Consider the following 16,085-nt stretch of genomic DNA (forward strand, 5'->3'; position numbering starts at 1 on the left):
TCTTCCAGAACACGTTCAAAACTGGAGTGCCCTCGATTAAACCAACATGTTCAGTGCTGTCATATCAGCAATCAACGAAGACTCGTCGTCCTGTGATTTTTCTTCGTCTTCGAAGAGTCCGATCTTTTTCTGGGAGGCACTCACATATTCGAATGCCGCGGCAAACTCGTCGGACGCATCGGCGCCACTGCCACTACGCCTTGCGGCAGCAGACGATCTTTTCGTGGTTTGAGTGTTCGGCTTTGATTTGCGCCAACGTCCTCGAAATTTGTGCGCCACGTGAAACTTCAGAGGCCGGTGACAGCGCTTCCTACGGCTTTCTTCATCCATAACGGATAAGCACTCGAGAAAAGCGCTGTTCAGCTGCGCTGCTCGACGAGACACGGATCCTGCAAGTAGGCTTCACAGCACACACGCGCGCAGCGGCCAACGGCGGCTCCCGATCCGTACCACGTGATTTAAAGCCAGTCGCGGCGCTCGAAAAAGGCGGCAAAAGCGTGCTTCTCTTTATTATTTCTTGCGCTGCAGCAGCACGGGAAACCATCGCTATTTGAAGAGTGAGGCACGGCTCTTCGCCTCATTCGGTCGACAATGGCGAGCGGCGGCGCATTATCAGCGGCAAGGTGCTCGAAGATGTCACACTTTCGGCCTTTTGACAGCCACCTTGTGCTCTTTAGACGCAATTTTAAAGCATTTCCAGTTAAGTCTCGACATTGATTTTTTTTTTCAGAACAGTAGAGGTACTAATCTTAACAAAACAGGTGAAAACAAAAAATCGATAATTTTTCAGAAAACTCGCGTTTTTCGACCCGCATCTCCCCTTAAGAGTACATATTTTTTTAAGTTTAAAAGCGTGTTACGTGGGCTTATATGCGCTAAGTACAGTAGCCTTTAAATTGTACCGTGTTGTACCACTTATAACTTGCACCATACTGCTATTCAAACTTTGATACTATTCAAGGTTTCTTCCACTTCATTTCAAAACAAAAAAGTGACATTCACTCATACCTAGTTCCAATTCTTAAAAATATTGAGCAAGGGTCATGACCAAAATGCTCATCTTTCTTAATAATATGTGGTGGGTACTATTCGAACTATTTGATTCGAAATTATTCGGCCAAATCACTATTCGCTTCGGATTCGCTTCGAACCTCAAATTTACTATTCGCCCATCCCTAGTTACAAGGCTCATCGTCATTACCTAGAGCATTAGGTCTGGTGGAGCAGCAATGCCAGAAGCTCTGACGAAATTTACGAGGACGTTCATGTTTCTGACCTAAAACCAATGACAGAAACCTGTGTCTGTATGGGAGTCGATTATTCGTAAACACTTGAGAAGTGCTTGACGTTATGAAAATGAGTAAGTGCTAGAACACAGAGCACTTATGCAAATTATCTGAGGGAGGGATAGTGATGGCCGCGTGCGGAGCAGACATTTTTTCTTAGGCTGAAATTGACTATAATATAACCAGGGCTCCATGTTTTCTAGAGTTTATCTTTTGTAAATCCCCAATTCTCTGAAATTCAGTTTAATTTTGCAGTATATTCTCAATAGTTCAATAACCTAGCTGAAATGATATCTGAACACACTAATGATATTTTAGTTGCCTGGAAGGTTTTAACACCAAACACATATGCACAAAAACACAAATACTTGAACACAAAACGTCTACGTTTGTGGGTCTTACAACCTTAAAGCTTGTTGTAATAGATGCAAGCATACTTTACGAGGTTCGCACATTCAATGTTGTCTGGCGTGCCCCAGTGCAGCCAGGGGACCGTATATCAAGATGTCGTCTCGTGCTCCCGGGGGCCCTACGTGCGTTGTACATTGACATGTTTTGCTCCATGCACGACATGCCCTTCGTTAAATGTGTGATGGGTGTGGTGTATGAGATACTGGCGATGTGAGCTAAAGTTTATATTGGCGAAACCGGCCGATGTATCAATGAACACTTAGAACATGCCCTTTTGATAAAGAGCGGAACAGGGTCCTGTTTACTGTTAAAATTGGTGTTTATTGGATAAATTCGAATTGTCAAAAATTTTGCCAGCGAGTGTTTACCAGATTTTTTTCAGATTTATCCGAAAACATGGAGCTCTAAGTACAACTTACTAGCAGTACAATTTGACATGTTCTCTCCAGTGTCCTTTGCACAAGGCAACAGAGCCGCTAAGTAGCTATGGGCGAAGGTCTTGTAAAGGGCCAAGGCAATCTTGTCAGACATGATAATGGATACTCATGCAAAGGTTTCATGCATGAGATAGTCATCATACCTGACATCCCTTGGATGAAGCTTTCTGCATGTTCTGTGGTCTTTCTGAACTTGTTGTTTCTGGAAAGACAGACAGATTTATTGATGCAGTGCGTCACTGAAAGAAACAAGTTTATTCTTTTCTTCTGTCTTTTCAGCCAAGAAGCTAGAAGGAAATGTGCCACTTTCTGAAATTATTTTTGAGTGGAGCCGGAAGAGAAAGCGGCAGTATGATCCAACACCGGCACTGTTGCCATCTGACCCGGTAAAGCTCTTTGGGAAGTTGACAAAGGTCTCTCCTGGCTGCCTGCTTTTGCAATATGCAAAAATGCATGAGGCATCAAATGATGTACATAGTACCTTGAACATTATTAAAAATGCGACACCATGCTTTCGCATGACGAATCGCAGAGCACACGTGTCAACAACTAGCTTTCAAACTTAAACGCTCGGAAAAAATTTTTCTGATTGTGGTGCAAATGAGAAGATTGTTCGTCATATCGGCGGCAACGAGCATGCTTTTGTCCCATTAAAAAGGAATTATATTTTTAATTTGATGTTGAATATAGTGAAAGAATGACCGCTAGCGTCACCCAACGGCGATGAGGTTCAATCTACTGGTAGGACAAGAAATCCTCGCAGGTAGACTCATTTTGCATAAAAACTCACATGTATAACTTGAAATTGTATTTTACACACTTGAGGTAGCTTTCGGTTGCGTCAGAGAGCAATTTTTTGCTTTTTTTTTTCACGCGTCCAGAAAGGTGCCCAGTGGCGCTCCTTGCAGCGCCGCCTTCGATTTCGTCTGCTTCAACTCATGCGTTTTGCCATGCGGTCCTCCGTGCTGGTCGTACCCGTGCCGCTGTATTATTGTTAGGATGTCTCACATGTGTTGTGCCATGAAGGCGTGCATTTATCATCTCTTTTTGATGAATCAACTTGGCGTGGATTGCAGAAGCAGTGCTAAAATAAACGCATAGACTGCGATTACAGCAAAACAAGTGCTCTGTAATCGTATAATAAGGCTTCATTTAACCGCTAGCGCGCTGAAGACGGCTGTTACATTAATTACATTAGTGTTTAGTGAAAATAAAGTAATCCTACAGAAATCGCATGTGCTTTCGGTTTTAATTTTTACCGGCAGTACAATCGTCATCGCGTCCGCCAACCAGTGTTGTGGGCATGTTTCACACCAATGGAAGAAGACCGAACGCAGATCGAAAAATTTTGTTTTAAAAATTTCTACTCACTTTCCAGAGAAACCGTTGCAAGGCTGGACACTTCAGACTGTATGCTTTCGATTGCGGTACAAAACAGAAAAGCGATGAAGGACGGTAGACAATCCCTTTAACGTCTTTATTACCAATGAGAATCATATACACATTGGAGAGTAAAAGTGAATAACAAAAAAAGATATAAAAACAGCATAGATGAAATATAAGATGAAGGTGGCTAGACAGGAGACTTGTACATAACGCATTACCAGTAATCGATTACTTGTAATCAGTTACATCTTCTTGTGATCTTGAAATATAGTCTATTACTTTTTGAAACTGTAATGTTCTGGGTCACTTGGTTGCATTTTCTTGTAGTTGATTACTGGTAATCACTTACTCTTTTTTTTTTTTTCAAAATCAAGTTGTGACCAGTTTTCTATGGCAGTTGTAGTCCCGAAAAATATGCGACTGCTCTGTGGGTACCTCCTGTCCTGTTAGATGGGGGAGGTTTGGCTTCATAATGGACATAGACACTAGCATTGAAGCACTGTGCAACTACTAGCTGGTGCGCATGGTGTTCCTACGTTATAACACCGCTCATCCCTCCAGCACATGCCCTGCAAGAGCATTCAGTGTAGCAGCTGGCCTTTAACGAGGATACGGGTAAGAACCAGCGACGACAACTTTGAAAAACAACTCCTGTTGAAAGTTGTCGTGCAACCCTATCTCAGTAGTCGCAGTAAGCTTCCCAGGCATCATGCAAGGTTCCAGCCTTCTGTCTACCATGCAAGCTGCAGTAGTTTGCTCTAGTGCGAGTAAATTTGTGTTATTGTGTTACAAACAGCTTTCTTCCACTGCACTGCCACCAAATGAGGGAGACAACGTGTAATAAATGCGCACAGCATGTACTGACTCGCAGATATACATGCTGTTGAGGTACTTAGACTCAACATCACTCGGGGTGTTGGACGGTAGGCTAACACAGGTGTCGCTTTTTTGTCTGTGCCAGTGTTCGGTTGCAATGCTTTTTTGTTGTCATGTCTCGCTGTTTTTTTTTGGCTAATTTTGTTGTGTGTACCTATGTAAACAATTATGTTTTTCCAAATAAAAAATATAGTTGCAAGTTGATCATGTTCTATTCATTACTTAAACTTCTTCCTCACCTTTGTAAACACTCCACCAACAAAAAAATGAGTGTTTCCAACGAGCTCAGAGTTGCGTCTGTTAGCCAGCAATAGGAAATGTGCCGTAGGCTTGCACCACATGCACAAACAGCCCAAGGTATGCACCTGCCACTGACTATAGCAGGTCATGTCGCATTTTAGGGGGACTAAGCTTACAAAATTCTCACCTGTGGTCTCAGAATAGCCGTTATCTGACTGTTCCACCTCCACAGAATTTTCTTCACCTGAGGAAATAATTTGGTAGGTGTAACTGCACTGGAATACTTGCATAAAAGTGTTGTAGTCTAGGATTTCAAGGCGCACATCCTGAAGAGGTGTCAGCTGCCCCAGGGTCTTGTTTTGGTTTGACTGGCGTTACTGAAACAGCTGAAGTTGTGAAAGAAGCAAATCAGTGAAGCAAAAAATTTGCGACGGAAATAAACGCTGGCACTACTTCAAACACCGTACAGTTTAAACGAGATGCTTATACCTGAAAGTGCTTAGAAGTACAATATAACGATAAAAAATGGAGTGTTCACCTCATGCAGTCTGAACTCTTGTCCCAAAAAGTACACATAACCACACTTCACAAGATTCCTTTGACATATTTGACAGCTACTAAAGCAGTGACGGAGGGTAGTTAAAGATAAGTAGACCGTGTACAAAAGCTGGTGTTTTCTTATGCAAGCGCACACTCGATCGTCATGCTGCGTTCCCTTCCAGAAAACGTACCAGGTCGGTGTTTATCGCGTCGTCTTGTTCGTGCTGCCATGCGTGAGAAGCGCTGAAAGGCATCCTTTTTCTTAAACACATCGGTGTAGACAAACAGAGATGGCACGAAATCGGGGTGCCTGGGCGAGTTGGACGGCGAACCTGCAAAATCCGTGAACATCACACTACGGTGATTGACTAGAAAAAAGCACGCACATTGAAACTTCGCTAACATAAGCAAAACGCCGCAAGATTTATGAATCGGTGCGCGGCAGGCACATCAACAGTCAAGATACGTGGATTTTTTCTTTCTTTTTCGCTGAACAACGAATGTGCTTTGACGACAGAAACGAACCGCTAAATGTTGATGAATGACGAGCAACGAAACTGCATTCATTATGCTCTAGCGGAGGTTTACAGCGACTTTTCTGAAGACACCAATGTAAACAACAGCGTAATTATATGTTGAGACCGAAGCGAACCAAAGGGCACTTGGCAACACTTTGCTGTTGTCGTCATTTCAAAACAAATGCAGAAAAGATATCGTAGAAGGCTGTGGCTAGGGTTACGTCCAGACATAAGTGTAGTCACCGCTATCGTTACGTCCAGATTAAAGTCCCTAGATTTTTCCCTGTTGCAGAGCAGGGAAACATCTAGGGACTTTAGTCCAGATGTGGTTTTCCACGAACGTGAGTACATTATTTTCCTGTTGCTCAGTGAAGGCCCTCTGCGCCCTGCGGGCGCGGAAAACTAATAGTGGCTTCGCCCTCGCTTCGCGAGTGCGGCCATTTCGCTAACGCTCAATGTCTGGTTGGCAGGGTCTCCGTCACGCGCTGTCGCGGCCACGCGCTGTTTAGCCCGCGCGCCTGCGGGCAGGCGTCGGCGCACGTTAACCCACGAGCCGCGTCGCGCTTCTCTGGCAACAGACTTCTGCAACACCTTCTGCGACAAAAAAAAAAAAAAAAATCAGCAGCGAGGTTCGAGCCAACGTCCTCGCAGTTCGGAGCACGACACGTTTTAGCCGCTGCGCCACTAGAGCCAATCGGTTCGGTAAGTCATTTGGTAGGTATATGTTCTTACGTCCAGACGTAACTGCAACGGCTCCTACCGTTACGTCTAGAGCTAGACACTCCCTTTCTGGCTATCGTAGAAAGAAAAGCCGTAGCGCGAGCTTCCTCGCTACTGAGCTGCTGTGCGCCGAGACGGACACAAAAGGGCACTCTTGTTCCGCGCCCTGCAGGAAACGTGACATGCTCTCCACGTAAAACACCTATTATAACATATAATTAGCACACATACCTTTAACGAAGTGTTTTTCGCACAGTCTTATATGTTCCGAAAGCTGCCACGGACTGCCGTCTTCATTCTGTCGCCTCACAGCTCTGATCCACGCTTCACGGCGCTGACGATCGCGTTTCACCGATGGGAAGCGGAAGAAATGAATGTTGCTGCCGGGCACGCCTCGGGAAGTCCATAAGCGGCACACGTCGCCGGCATCGCGCTATGCACAACAAATATATTTGTTGTGCCGCCTGCACATGTCAACACTCACCGCCAATGCCGCGGCGAGAAGAGAGGAGGCCAGGAGGCGTCTGCGACGGCGACCTGGGGCCCCTAGGCCAGAGACAGCACATGACATCTAGGGAATTTTAAAATTTGAGTTAGGGAAGGTGAGGCATTGAGTGGCGGGCAAGCACGGCGGCACGGCAAGCACCGACTGCGCTGCGGAGATACAAAATAAGGAAACACTGCCATGGATGAGGCAACAAATGGTGACAGAGACGGCAAAGAAGATGACGGTGAGTTATTCTACATTTTGTGGCCCGCCGCTTCACATGTTTAACATTCGCATCCGATGTTCCGCGCACTGTGCTATGAACCACATGAACAACACATTGACCAATATCAACAAAGAAACGAACTTTTTATCCATTCCCCTTCTCGTGTGGCCACTGTTGACCGCGATTAGGAGCGATCCAGATTATATTGGTGTCACGCGGGCACTTCTGATGCGATCAGGGCCAATCCGGACCGGATTTTTTGATCGCGATCAACAATGATTGCTGGTACACGGCCCAGACCGAGCTTGCCGCTGTGCGTTTAAGTAGCGATCTGGGAGCCAGATAGCGATGCACATATTGCGATCGTCTTGAATCCGATCAGGTCTGATCGCGATTAAAAGGAATCGTGTGGCAGCACCTGATCCGTATCGAGCCTAATCCCGATCGGCCCTGATCACGATCAAAAGTGCCCGTATAGCTTGCACGTACTGTTTGAAGCGAGGTCGGGTTGCCTTAGAACGCGTAGTTATAAAGCGAGATTCGGTAAAGAAGAAGAACAATGAACATGCTGTGGGGAAGCTAATAAGGAAGCGACGAAGCCTTGTTCTGATTGAATGTGGAGGTATCCACCCATTTATCAGTTTTGGTAACTTTCCCCAAGGCAGCGTAATTACATTGCAGTTAACCTGTTTCATAACGATGCGCAGGGGGCGTAGGCAGAAATTTTTTTTGGGAGGGGGGTGAGGGGTGGCATATCCTTGATCATAAGTGGGGGTCGGAAAGGCTGATGTGGTCGAATGTCATTTTGTGCTCTGTATGCCATGGCAAAAAAACTTCAGGAGGGGGGCCACTGGTTGTGGCCACAATGTTATTGGCCTCTGTGTGTCAATAACAAAAGAGCCTGCAAGTGACATAATGATAACCTCAAACGCAACATCACAAACCTTGCGTCCTACCATGCAGTGCACCAACATGGCGATTTTGATGACGCCAGTGGAAGCCACTCGATGCGGGTCAGCTTATGCTACACAGTCCCCCAGTCCCGACGAAGATATCGCAGTCTCCGTGCCAAACCGATGCATTGGCTAAAATCGATCCGGATTAGTTTGAAACTGCAATCAACTCTGACCCAATCTGATCGCAGTCAAGAGTGCCCTTGCGACACTGGATGCTCTGTCTTCTCGATGTCAATGTTGTCACTACGGTTTGATTCGCTCCTTGGCAAGAGATGATTTCCTTGTCAAGCGGACAGACAAAATGAATAGCGAAAGCAGTCTTTAAATAGCAGTGCTTTGTCAACCCTGACAAGGCAGTTTCTGCGATCACTCCCCATAGCACAGTTAGTTTTGTGACAATCTTCTGGTGCATGCTTGCAAAGGCCCTTGTGTCCAGCAAGTTTAACCGCAGACCTTGCCCCCAAGCTGGTAGAGTCAGAAAAAAAAACAAAAAAAAACTTCGTAGTGGACGGATGCAAAAATGAAAATGAAGCAATGAAGTGCTTCTCACAATGGCCAGCCTTATGCACATTATGCAGACAACTTATAAGGCCTTCACACCGTTGGCTGGCTAGCCATTCATCTTTAGTTTCGTGTTGTACCCACACTGCTGAACTCAAACTGCACAATTTCTAAACTTCTGATGCACTGCTGTGAACCGGTTCAGAGTGGTGCACGCAAATCAAACAGGCTTTATGACATAGCACAAGTTTCGGAAGTGGCCATTGCAAGGTTTTGCATTAGCGTTGCAATGTTGTTTGTTTGCTCCAGGCGAGAACCCCGCCACCACCCAGTGCGGTGTGTTCTACTGCGACGTATGTGGAGACACGTTCCCAACGGCTGCACATCTGGATCAGCATTCCCAGACCTCGCACAAAGAGAAACGGGAAGGCAAGCACCAGTGCTCTTACTGCCCCTACACCAGTTACAATAAGTGAGTCGGTTTTTACTACTTACTGCCACACTAACACACTGTTAATTCAGCCATCTTTAATTAGTTAAACTTCTGCAGTTCAGAATTGTCCTCCTGTTCTATCAAGCTTATGCATTATGGCAAGGGGAAATGAAGTTTTTGCAGTGTGAGAAGCAGCCAAGAAATCAATTTTCTGAAAACCGCATTTTCAGTTTTGGTAACTTTCCCCAATTAATTCCAAGATGGTGTGGGCTACAAAACAATGCTGAGGACTCCACTACATTATTTCGGGGGTTGTGAGAGACATCATGGCTTGTCCCCTCTTTCGTTACAAGCTTTTCCTCTTCTAATTAGCCTTCTTGACACAAGCTCACTTGGCTGACCAGTGCTGTGCTGAAGAAGAAAGGCATGCCACAGATGGGTTCATTCGGACTCAAGTGACTGTGGTCGGTTCTTAAGTGGTATAGGTCGAAAGGCTGACAGTGGGGGCAGATTCAATTCTCTCAAAAGCAACTGTGTCCTCACTCCCATTTGCAACATGGTAAAGTATTGTTTTAAAACCTTGACACCTGGGAAGGGGTCGTCGTAGTGAGGCTAATGAGGATGACAAAACACACCAACACGAATGAATGCTTGAGAGGCCATTTGCAGGCTTGAGCGTAGGAAAATGTCATGTTGACTCCAGTGAGCAGAGCTTGGTGACGTACGGAACGGTTGCATGTCGGTAACTTGTTCCTTAATGACCTTTTGATAAGGTGAAGATCTGATGACAAACGATGCGAGAATTATCTGCCTGAATACTTCGTGCAACTAGTCGACTGACAACAAACATGTAAGGTAGCCAGATCGGGCTGCAGTAAGACCTTAGCTGACGGCGGTGCTAAATCGTTCAATATAAATTATAAATCCAATGTAAGTGGGTTAAGATGTAGTCCGGCTTAAGCGCATGCTTACGAAATAAAGTTCACAGGTTGGCAGAAACGCTAATGAGCTTTTACACGTCTCTCCCCACCCACACCCAGGACCAACATAACCAGGCACGAGTGGACCCACACGGGCGAGTGCCCATTTGCCTGTGACATCTGCCAGAAAGCGTTCCGCCGGGCTGATGGACTAAAGGCACACATGCGAACGCACGCTGCGGAGAAGCCATTTGAGTGCAGTGAATGCAGCCAGCGCTTCTACGGCTCACCGAACCTGCGCCGACACAAGAAGTTGGCACACTCGGAAGATGCACGCAAGCACGCCTGCCCCTACTGCGACAAGACGTACTCCCAGAAGGTGAACCTGCAGAACCATCTGCCGACACACACGGGCAAGCGGCTGTACCAGTGCAGTCAGTGCCACCAGTCTTTCACTCAGCTCGCCAGGGTAAAGAAACACCAGCGCAAGGTGCACATGGCTGCACCTACTGCAGCAAGATCCTCGCCAACAACGTCAAGCTGAAAACGCATTGTAAGTGCAGCGCGAAATAGAGACGCTAACGCAGAAGAAAGGTAAGGACGCAAACAAGCCGTTGCCTTTCTTGTGTGTTTGTGTACTCATTTAACGATGTACTAACAATGGATTCATACGAACTGGCCCAGCTGAAATTACAGATACATGCAAGCCACTCTGAGGTTACAGTGGTGGGATACAATGGCAATTGTGGCATCGTTAGTAACAGTCTCGCTGAGGATGCCACCTGCTCAGCCCAGGAGGGAACCGAGGCGTGTTCCAATACCCCTGTCAAGGACAGATGGCGCGAGGCCCATTTGCCTGGTCACACCTACACAAAAACTTCGGGGAGGAACAGGTCTATCTTGAAATGCCTCCGTAGACTGGACCCATCGATGAACAAACCCATTGCTGCAGATTTCATCACGTCTTTCTCGCTGGGACTCAACTTTACTGTGCTGCACCATAGTGGTCCCTTTCAAAAAACATGTTCCTTCCTCATTGGAGTGTCAGACAATCCCTTCTGCGACTGATGCGACTGTGAACATATATGTCGTGTTTGCAGTGGATCTGCATATGGCTAGGTTCTGGCGGATTGCGCCCGCGGACAAAATGATGTGTAGAACAACAATTTTTCGGTGCCCCTTGCCGCCGCCAATGCCTCTTTCACCAGTGTTGTGATACTTAAAGTTGGCACTTCCCACCAATTGTTGCGCCCCTTTGTCTCATGACCTAGAGATCGGGCTAGTGCTGTTATCAACAGTTGCCCTTTGGACTCGCTCTGGGGAAGACGTGTGTCATTCGCTCGGAGGAAGGAGAGCAGGAATTGAATGAGCGCCAACGCACACAGAAGTGGGAACGGGCGGGAGGCGACGTGAAGCCACTGCCACAGAATGTGCAGCCACAGGCTTTCCTGGTTTCCATCTTCACAGTCGTGGAAGGACTCTGCATTTTTTTTTTGTTATCGTTTTAACTAGAGCTGTGCGAATAGCAAAATTTCGGGTGCGAAGTGAATTTGAATATTGGAGTGTGAGTGCAAATCGAATATTTTTCGAGTATTTCTCGAATATTTCTAGAATATTTTTCGAATATTTCGAAGTGTAATTGCAGAAAAAAAGTTAGAGAGGATTCCTAAGCATATTCTTATGAGATAGCAACATGAAAATGTTTCTTTTCACTAGGTTGATGAAGTGCTGGCGGGATGGTGTTTCATAGTTGTCTTATCAAGAATGAGGCAATGTAGAGGCCGAATGCTATTTATGTACATGATTTGGTGCAACCAAAGTGTTGCCGACAACACTTCACACGTGGTAGGCAAAGATGCCATTTCCTCAGCCTCTCCTCCTCTTTCAACTTCTGTGGAAGCCCAACTGATGTGGCGGACAAGGGTGTGCTCCCTTCAAGTACGGAGTTCCAAATCTACCTTGTAGACGTCGACATATAAGAACGTCTGAAATTTTGGATGCTAAAAAGCTTCAGCTTCTGATTTTTCGGACTTCCTGTCCAAATTTCACTTCCAAAACAGCATTAATTGAGCCCCCACCTCTGCCACATCTTTCATCTCCAAGTTGGAACCAGCGTTTTCTTGAGTTAATACAGTGGCGACCGTAGCGGAGCTTGAAAGGCAGCTTCACCGCAATACCGCGGTGTGATGAGGTGAAGCATATTGAAAATCTGAAGGGGTCACATTTAATCGGACGATGTGTCTTGGCTAAGTTCGACTGCAACGGAGCTTGAAAGGCATCTTTGCCGCAATACGAGAGTGTAATCAGGTGAAGCATATTGAAAATCTAGGGACCATTTTCAATCGGATGTTGACTGTCTCTTGGCTAAGTTCAACCGTAAGAGAGTTTGAAGGGCAGCTTCGCCGCAATACTTGAGTGTAATGAGGTAAAGCATATTGAAAATCTGAAGGGGTCACTTTCAATTGGACGTTGACTGTATTTGTTTTTGGGAAGTTCGAATAGTTCGAATAGTAAAATTCCAGTGCGAATCGAATCGAATAGCAAACACTATTCGAAAAAAAAAAAGTCACAGTTTCGCCGCAAGGGCGAAGCAATGAATGCGATAGCAAGAAATTAATGCTATACGAAGTGAGGCTCGCCAATGGATACTCTCAGTTTGAACAGCGTTCCTGTTGCAAAAGCGGCTGAAGCAGCGAAGGAAACTAGCGTGCTTCAACTGTCGAGCTGTGACACTTGATAGTTCGCGCTCATCTTCTGTTTGTTCGTTTAGCGGCGTCCCTTCAGCTCGAGTGACTTTCGTACGCTCGGTAACATGAGCGCGGACATCACGGTGAAAGCATGAAACATTCCTCTTACCCTCACCGCGAGAAAACCGCGCGAGCAGACAACGGAAGGGCAATGTTCTCGCTGCGCAAATATAAGAAGCGAGTGAGCTCGACGACGACTTTTAAATGCGCCCGTCGTGCTGCTAGCGCCATCTCGCTGGTAATGAGGAAACGCTTATTATCGCCTGCCGTCTCTTGAGTCCGTCCAGCGGTAAAGGGTATGTATATAACGCTCGCCGTTAGCTACGTGGAGGATCTGCGTTTCGTGGCGTAGTGGATAGCGCCACTCGCTGCGGAGCAAGAGGTCCCTGGTTCGATTCCGCGCTTCGGAAGCATTTTTCTGAATTATTTTTCTTTGGGGCTTTTATATATATATACATACTTATACATATACGGTGCATGACGGCGACGGGGACGGACATTTTCCAGCCGAGACTGTCGATATAATTGCTATCGCAATAAAATATTCGAAATTTCGAATATTCGCACACCCCTAGTTTTAACATTGATTTTAACGAGCTTCTGCAAATCGCAAGAGTGGTGGAGGTAGGATGGGGTGCATAAAGTGTGCTTTAGGGTTCTGTTATTATTCAAAACAAACACGACACAATGTCAGTTTTTCCCCCGACAACATACGCAACTTCACGAAATAGAGAAGCGATTTCACATTCCACTTTGGATTTAACGAAACCATCGCACACTGCCATCCGCACTTCGTTAGTCCAAGAGCAGCGCGAGGTCTATGCGACGGCAGTGGCGTCAGTTCACGAGGCTCGTCATTGTGCAGTGCAGGGGGTTCTGTGGCGATGCTGAGTGGGTTTAACTTGTGCTCTTTTCAGGACAGCTAGTAATGCATTTGCGAGAGTCAACTTGCAGGTTCTGGAAGCTGGGAGAGCTTGTCTGCCTCTCTCGTTGACGAGGGATGCGACTGACCTGTTTTGCACACGTGGTAGACGTCACCGCTTAACCCTTTGCGGTTTGAAGCCTTTTCCCACCTCCCGTCCATTCTGATCCAAAAGTAAGAGACTCAATTATAAGAAGTTTGCTTACTCTTTCACAGATGGCAATAATGTAGCGAGAAAACTCTCACATGAATCAACCGCAAAAGAACTTGTCCAGCAATGCCCGACCATGGACCGCTGCGGCTGTGTTGCAGTGTCGGGCAGGGGCCAACAACGGACTACAAGGGGTTAATGTTTTTGTATGTTGCAGTGAAGGTGCATATGACTACGTTCTGGTCGATCGTTGTTCATGGACAAAAGATGCGTTGAACAACAATTTTCGGCGAGCCGATTAACTATGCTAATCCAGCGTTCTTGCATCAAAAAAAATGGATGTGATAGAGAAGTAAACATAGAGGTGGATATTTTCACCAACATGGCAGAATGACGTGGACGATTTTGCCTCAAGGACAAGACCACTTGCATAAGAAATGAATGTCATGCCATTTTTTTACTTTTGAAACAACGAGGTTTCTTGTGTACTACACGATTTCATATTGAGACCACCGTTGAGATAATATGCGTCGTGCATAAGACAAGCACCGGGATCTTTGAGTGTGTGTCTCATTATTCGATCAGTACAGTCAATAATGATAATATGTAAATTCACTATACTAATATTCAATACACCAGATCCACTATAATCACAGCTTTCGCTGGCTTCCACCTTCCCAGCAGCGGAAGGGCTCTGAATTTTTTCCATCCCCTGCTTATTCTTGCACAACCAGTACTTATGCTGTGCATTCAAAGAATAAACTCTTTTGTTAATGCACCCAGTATGTGCAGGTTGTCTCCCCCTTTTCCTGGTCCCCTGTGTTTCGAGGCACTGCATTGCAGCAAATATACGTAGTACTGCTGACCATCATCATCACTGTCATTTCCAAAGTACCCTTGCTATTCTAGTCTTGCAACACGCTACCAAAGTGACTCCCAATGCACTTGCTTAACGCACACTTAAGTTTGTCCATGTGACAGGGGTATCATATATGCATTGAGGAATAAGGCTTTTTGAACCTTCTGCATCACCAATAAACAAAAGAAGGGGAATTTCAAGGGCTCGTTTTTCTTTGTTAGACACAACATTAATGAGATCCAACAGACAGTCAAGCCAAGGATATATAGGGGATATTATTTGTAGTTATTGTGATATAAATGAGAAGAAATTAAAGTGGACGAAAACGTAACTTGCCACCAGCAGGGACTAAACCAGCAACCTTCGAATAAAACGTCCGATGCTCTACCAATTTTCATCCATTTTAATTTATTCCCATTTATATTACATTTACTACAAATAACATCCCCTACGCTTTCCTTTGCTTGATTGCTAGTTCTCATTAATGTTGTGCATCACCAATATCGAGTATCCGAAACATTCAACAAGATAAATCCTGCAGTGTCCTTTTTTATTCAATGCTTTAATTGCATTGTCACTATGGTTAAACATGTTTATTTGTTAGCTTTTTTATATTTCGGTAAACTGCATTTGATTGTGAAGCACCAAGAGTTACTGCATTATCTTGCTAAGCAAAAAAAACATGTTGCAGGACTAGATGGGGATGCATATTTTTCTTAATGAAAGTTATCCAGCACCAAGTTTTGCGACAAACACACAGACACACATGACAGTGCCCGTCCTGTCATGTCTTTCTGTGTGTTTGTAGTAACTGGATAACTTACATGAAGAACTGTCTTGCTAAGTCTGGTGAGTACAGCTGCACCAGTAAGTTTCAGGGTTGACCCACAAAATCTTTGCTTTTTGTTACTCTAATAGAGAAAGTGCACATAATTGAGAAGCGCTTCCTTCGGCCGCAGTTTATCGCCCCGCGTAAACCTTCAACTCGGCTTCGTTTTGGTTGTTAGCGTTCAAAGGAGATAAAGCCAGGGAAAATGTGCTGCTAATTGTTCTGTTTAAAAAGAAGGGAACAAGAAAAATACATGAAAATCAACCTCTTTTCCCCCTTTTTGTGTTTTATGCCTCTGTAACAAGCTTTGGCATAACAAACAGTTGACATAATGATGTAACTTTTTATGCATCGTGTACAGCGTAGAGTTTCCTACAATAATTAGTAGAGGGAACTGTGGCACTGCGATTGTTCAGCTACCATGGGAATGGTGGGTAGTACCTGGATTTGCCTAGCCTTCCTGCTTGCGGCTTCGAACGCACTTGTGGCTTCGTTTATATGCTGTGTTTCGGCTTTTGTTTCAGATAAAGAAAATGGCTCGTTGTGAACCTCACGGGCCAATTTGGATTGGTCAGCCTGAAAGGGTCAGGGTGGTGAAGTAAGACTGCTGAACTTTTTATGTAATTGCCAGTTTTAAAAG

General features: G+C 45.4%; 2 protein-coding genes across 4 annotated transcripts in view; one reads left to right on the forward strand and one right to left on the reverse strand.

Annotated features, from left to right (window-relative positions):
- LOC119402122 (zinc finger protein 502) overlaps positions 1–2,332 on the reverse strand; it is a 75,647-nt gene extending 73,315 nt beyond the window's left edge. For all 3 annotated transcript variants that reach the window (XM_049418508.1, XM_037669243.2, XM_049418507.1), the window contains exon 1: positions 2,278–2,332. In XM_049418508.1, the coding sequence (XP_049274465.1) occupies positions 2,278–2,284 (7 nt within the window). In that variant the 5' untranslated portion in view covers positions 2,285–2,332. The remainder of the gene's footprint in view (positions 1–2,277) is intronic.
- A 4,705-nt stretch (positions 2,333–7,037) lies between these two features.
- LOC119402829 (zinc finger protein 2-like) lies at positions 7,038–11,184 on the forward strand. Its single transcript, XM_037669891.2, has 3 exons — positions 7,038–7,145; positions 8,894–9,056; positions 10,058–11,184. Exons 1-3 carry the CDS (start codon positions 7,100–7,102, stop codon positions 10,479–10,481), a joined length of 633 nt encoding a protein of 210 aa, XP_037525819.1. The 5' UTR covers positions 7,038–7,099; the 3' UTR covers positions 10,482–11,184.
- The last annotated feature ends 4,901 nt before the right edge of the window (positions 11,185–16,085 follow it).

This window comes from Rhipicephalus sanguineus, chromosome 8, assembly GCF_013339695.2.
Source record: "Rhipicephalus sanguineus isolate Rsan-2018 chromosome 8, BIME_Rsan_1.4, whole genome shotgun sequence".
Lineage (NCBI taxonomy): Eukaryota > Metazoa > Arthropoda > Arachnida > Ixodida > Ixodidae > Rhipicephalus > Rhipicephalus sanguineus.

Excerpts from the sequence above, each read along its gene's own strand:
- LOC119402829 (XM_037669891.2), top strand. The coding sequence starts at position 7,100 with ATGGATGAGGCAACAAATGGTGACAGAGACGGCAAAGAAGATGACG. Across the intron at positions 7,146-8,893 it reads AGACGGCAAAGAAGATGACG|GCGAGAACCCCGCCACCACC; the intron begins GTGAGTTATTCT and ends TGTTTGCTCCAG. Across the intron at positions 9,057-10,057 it reads CCCTACACCAGTTACAATAA|GACCAACATAACCAGGCACG; the intron begins GTGAGTCGGTTT and ends ACCCACACCCAG.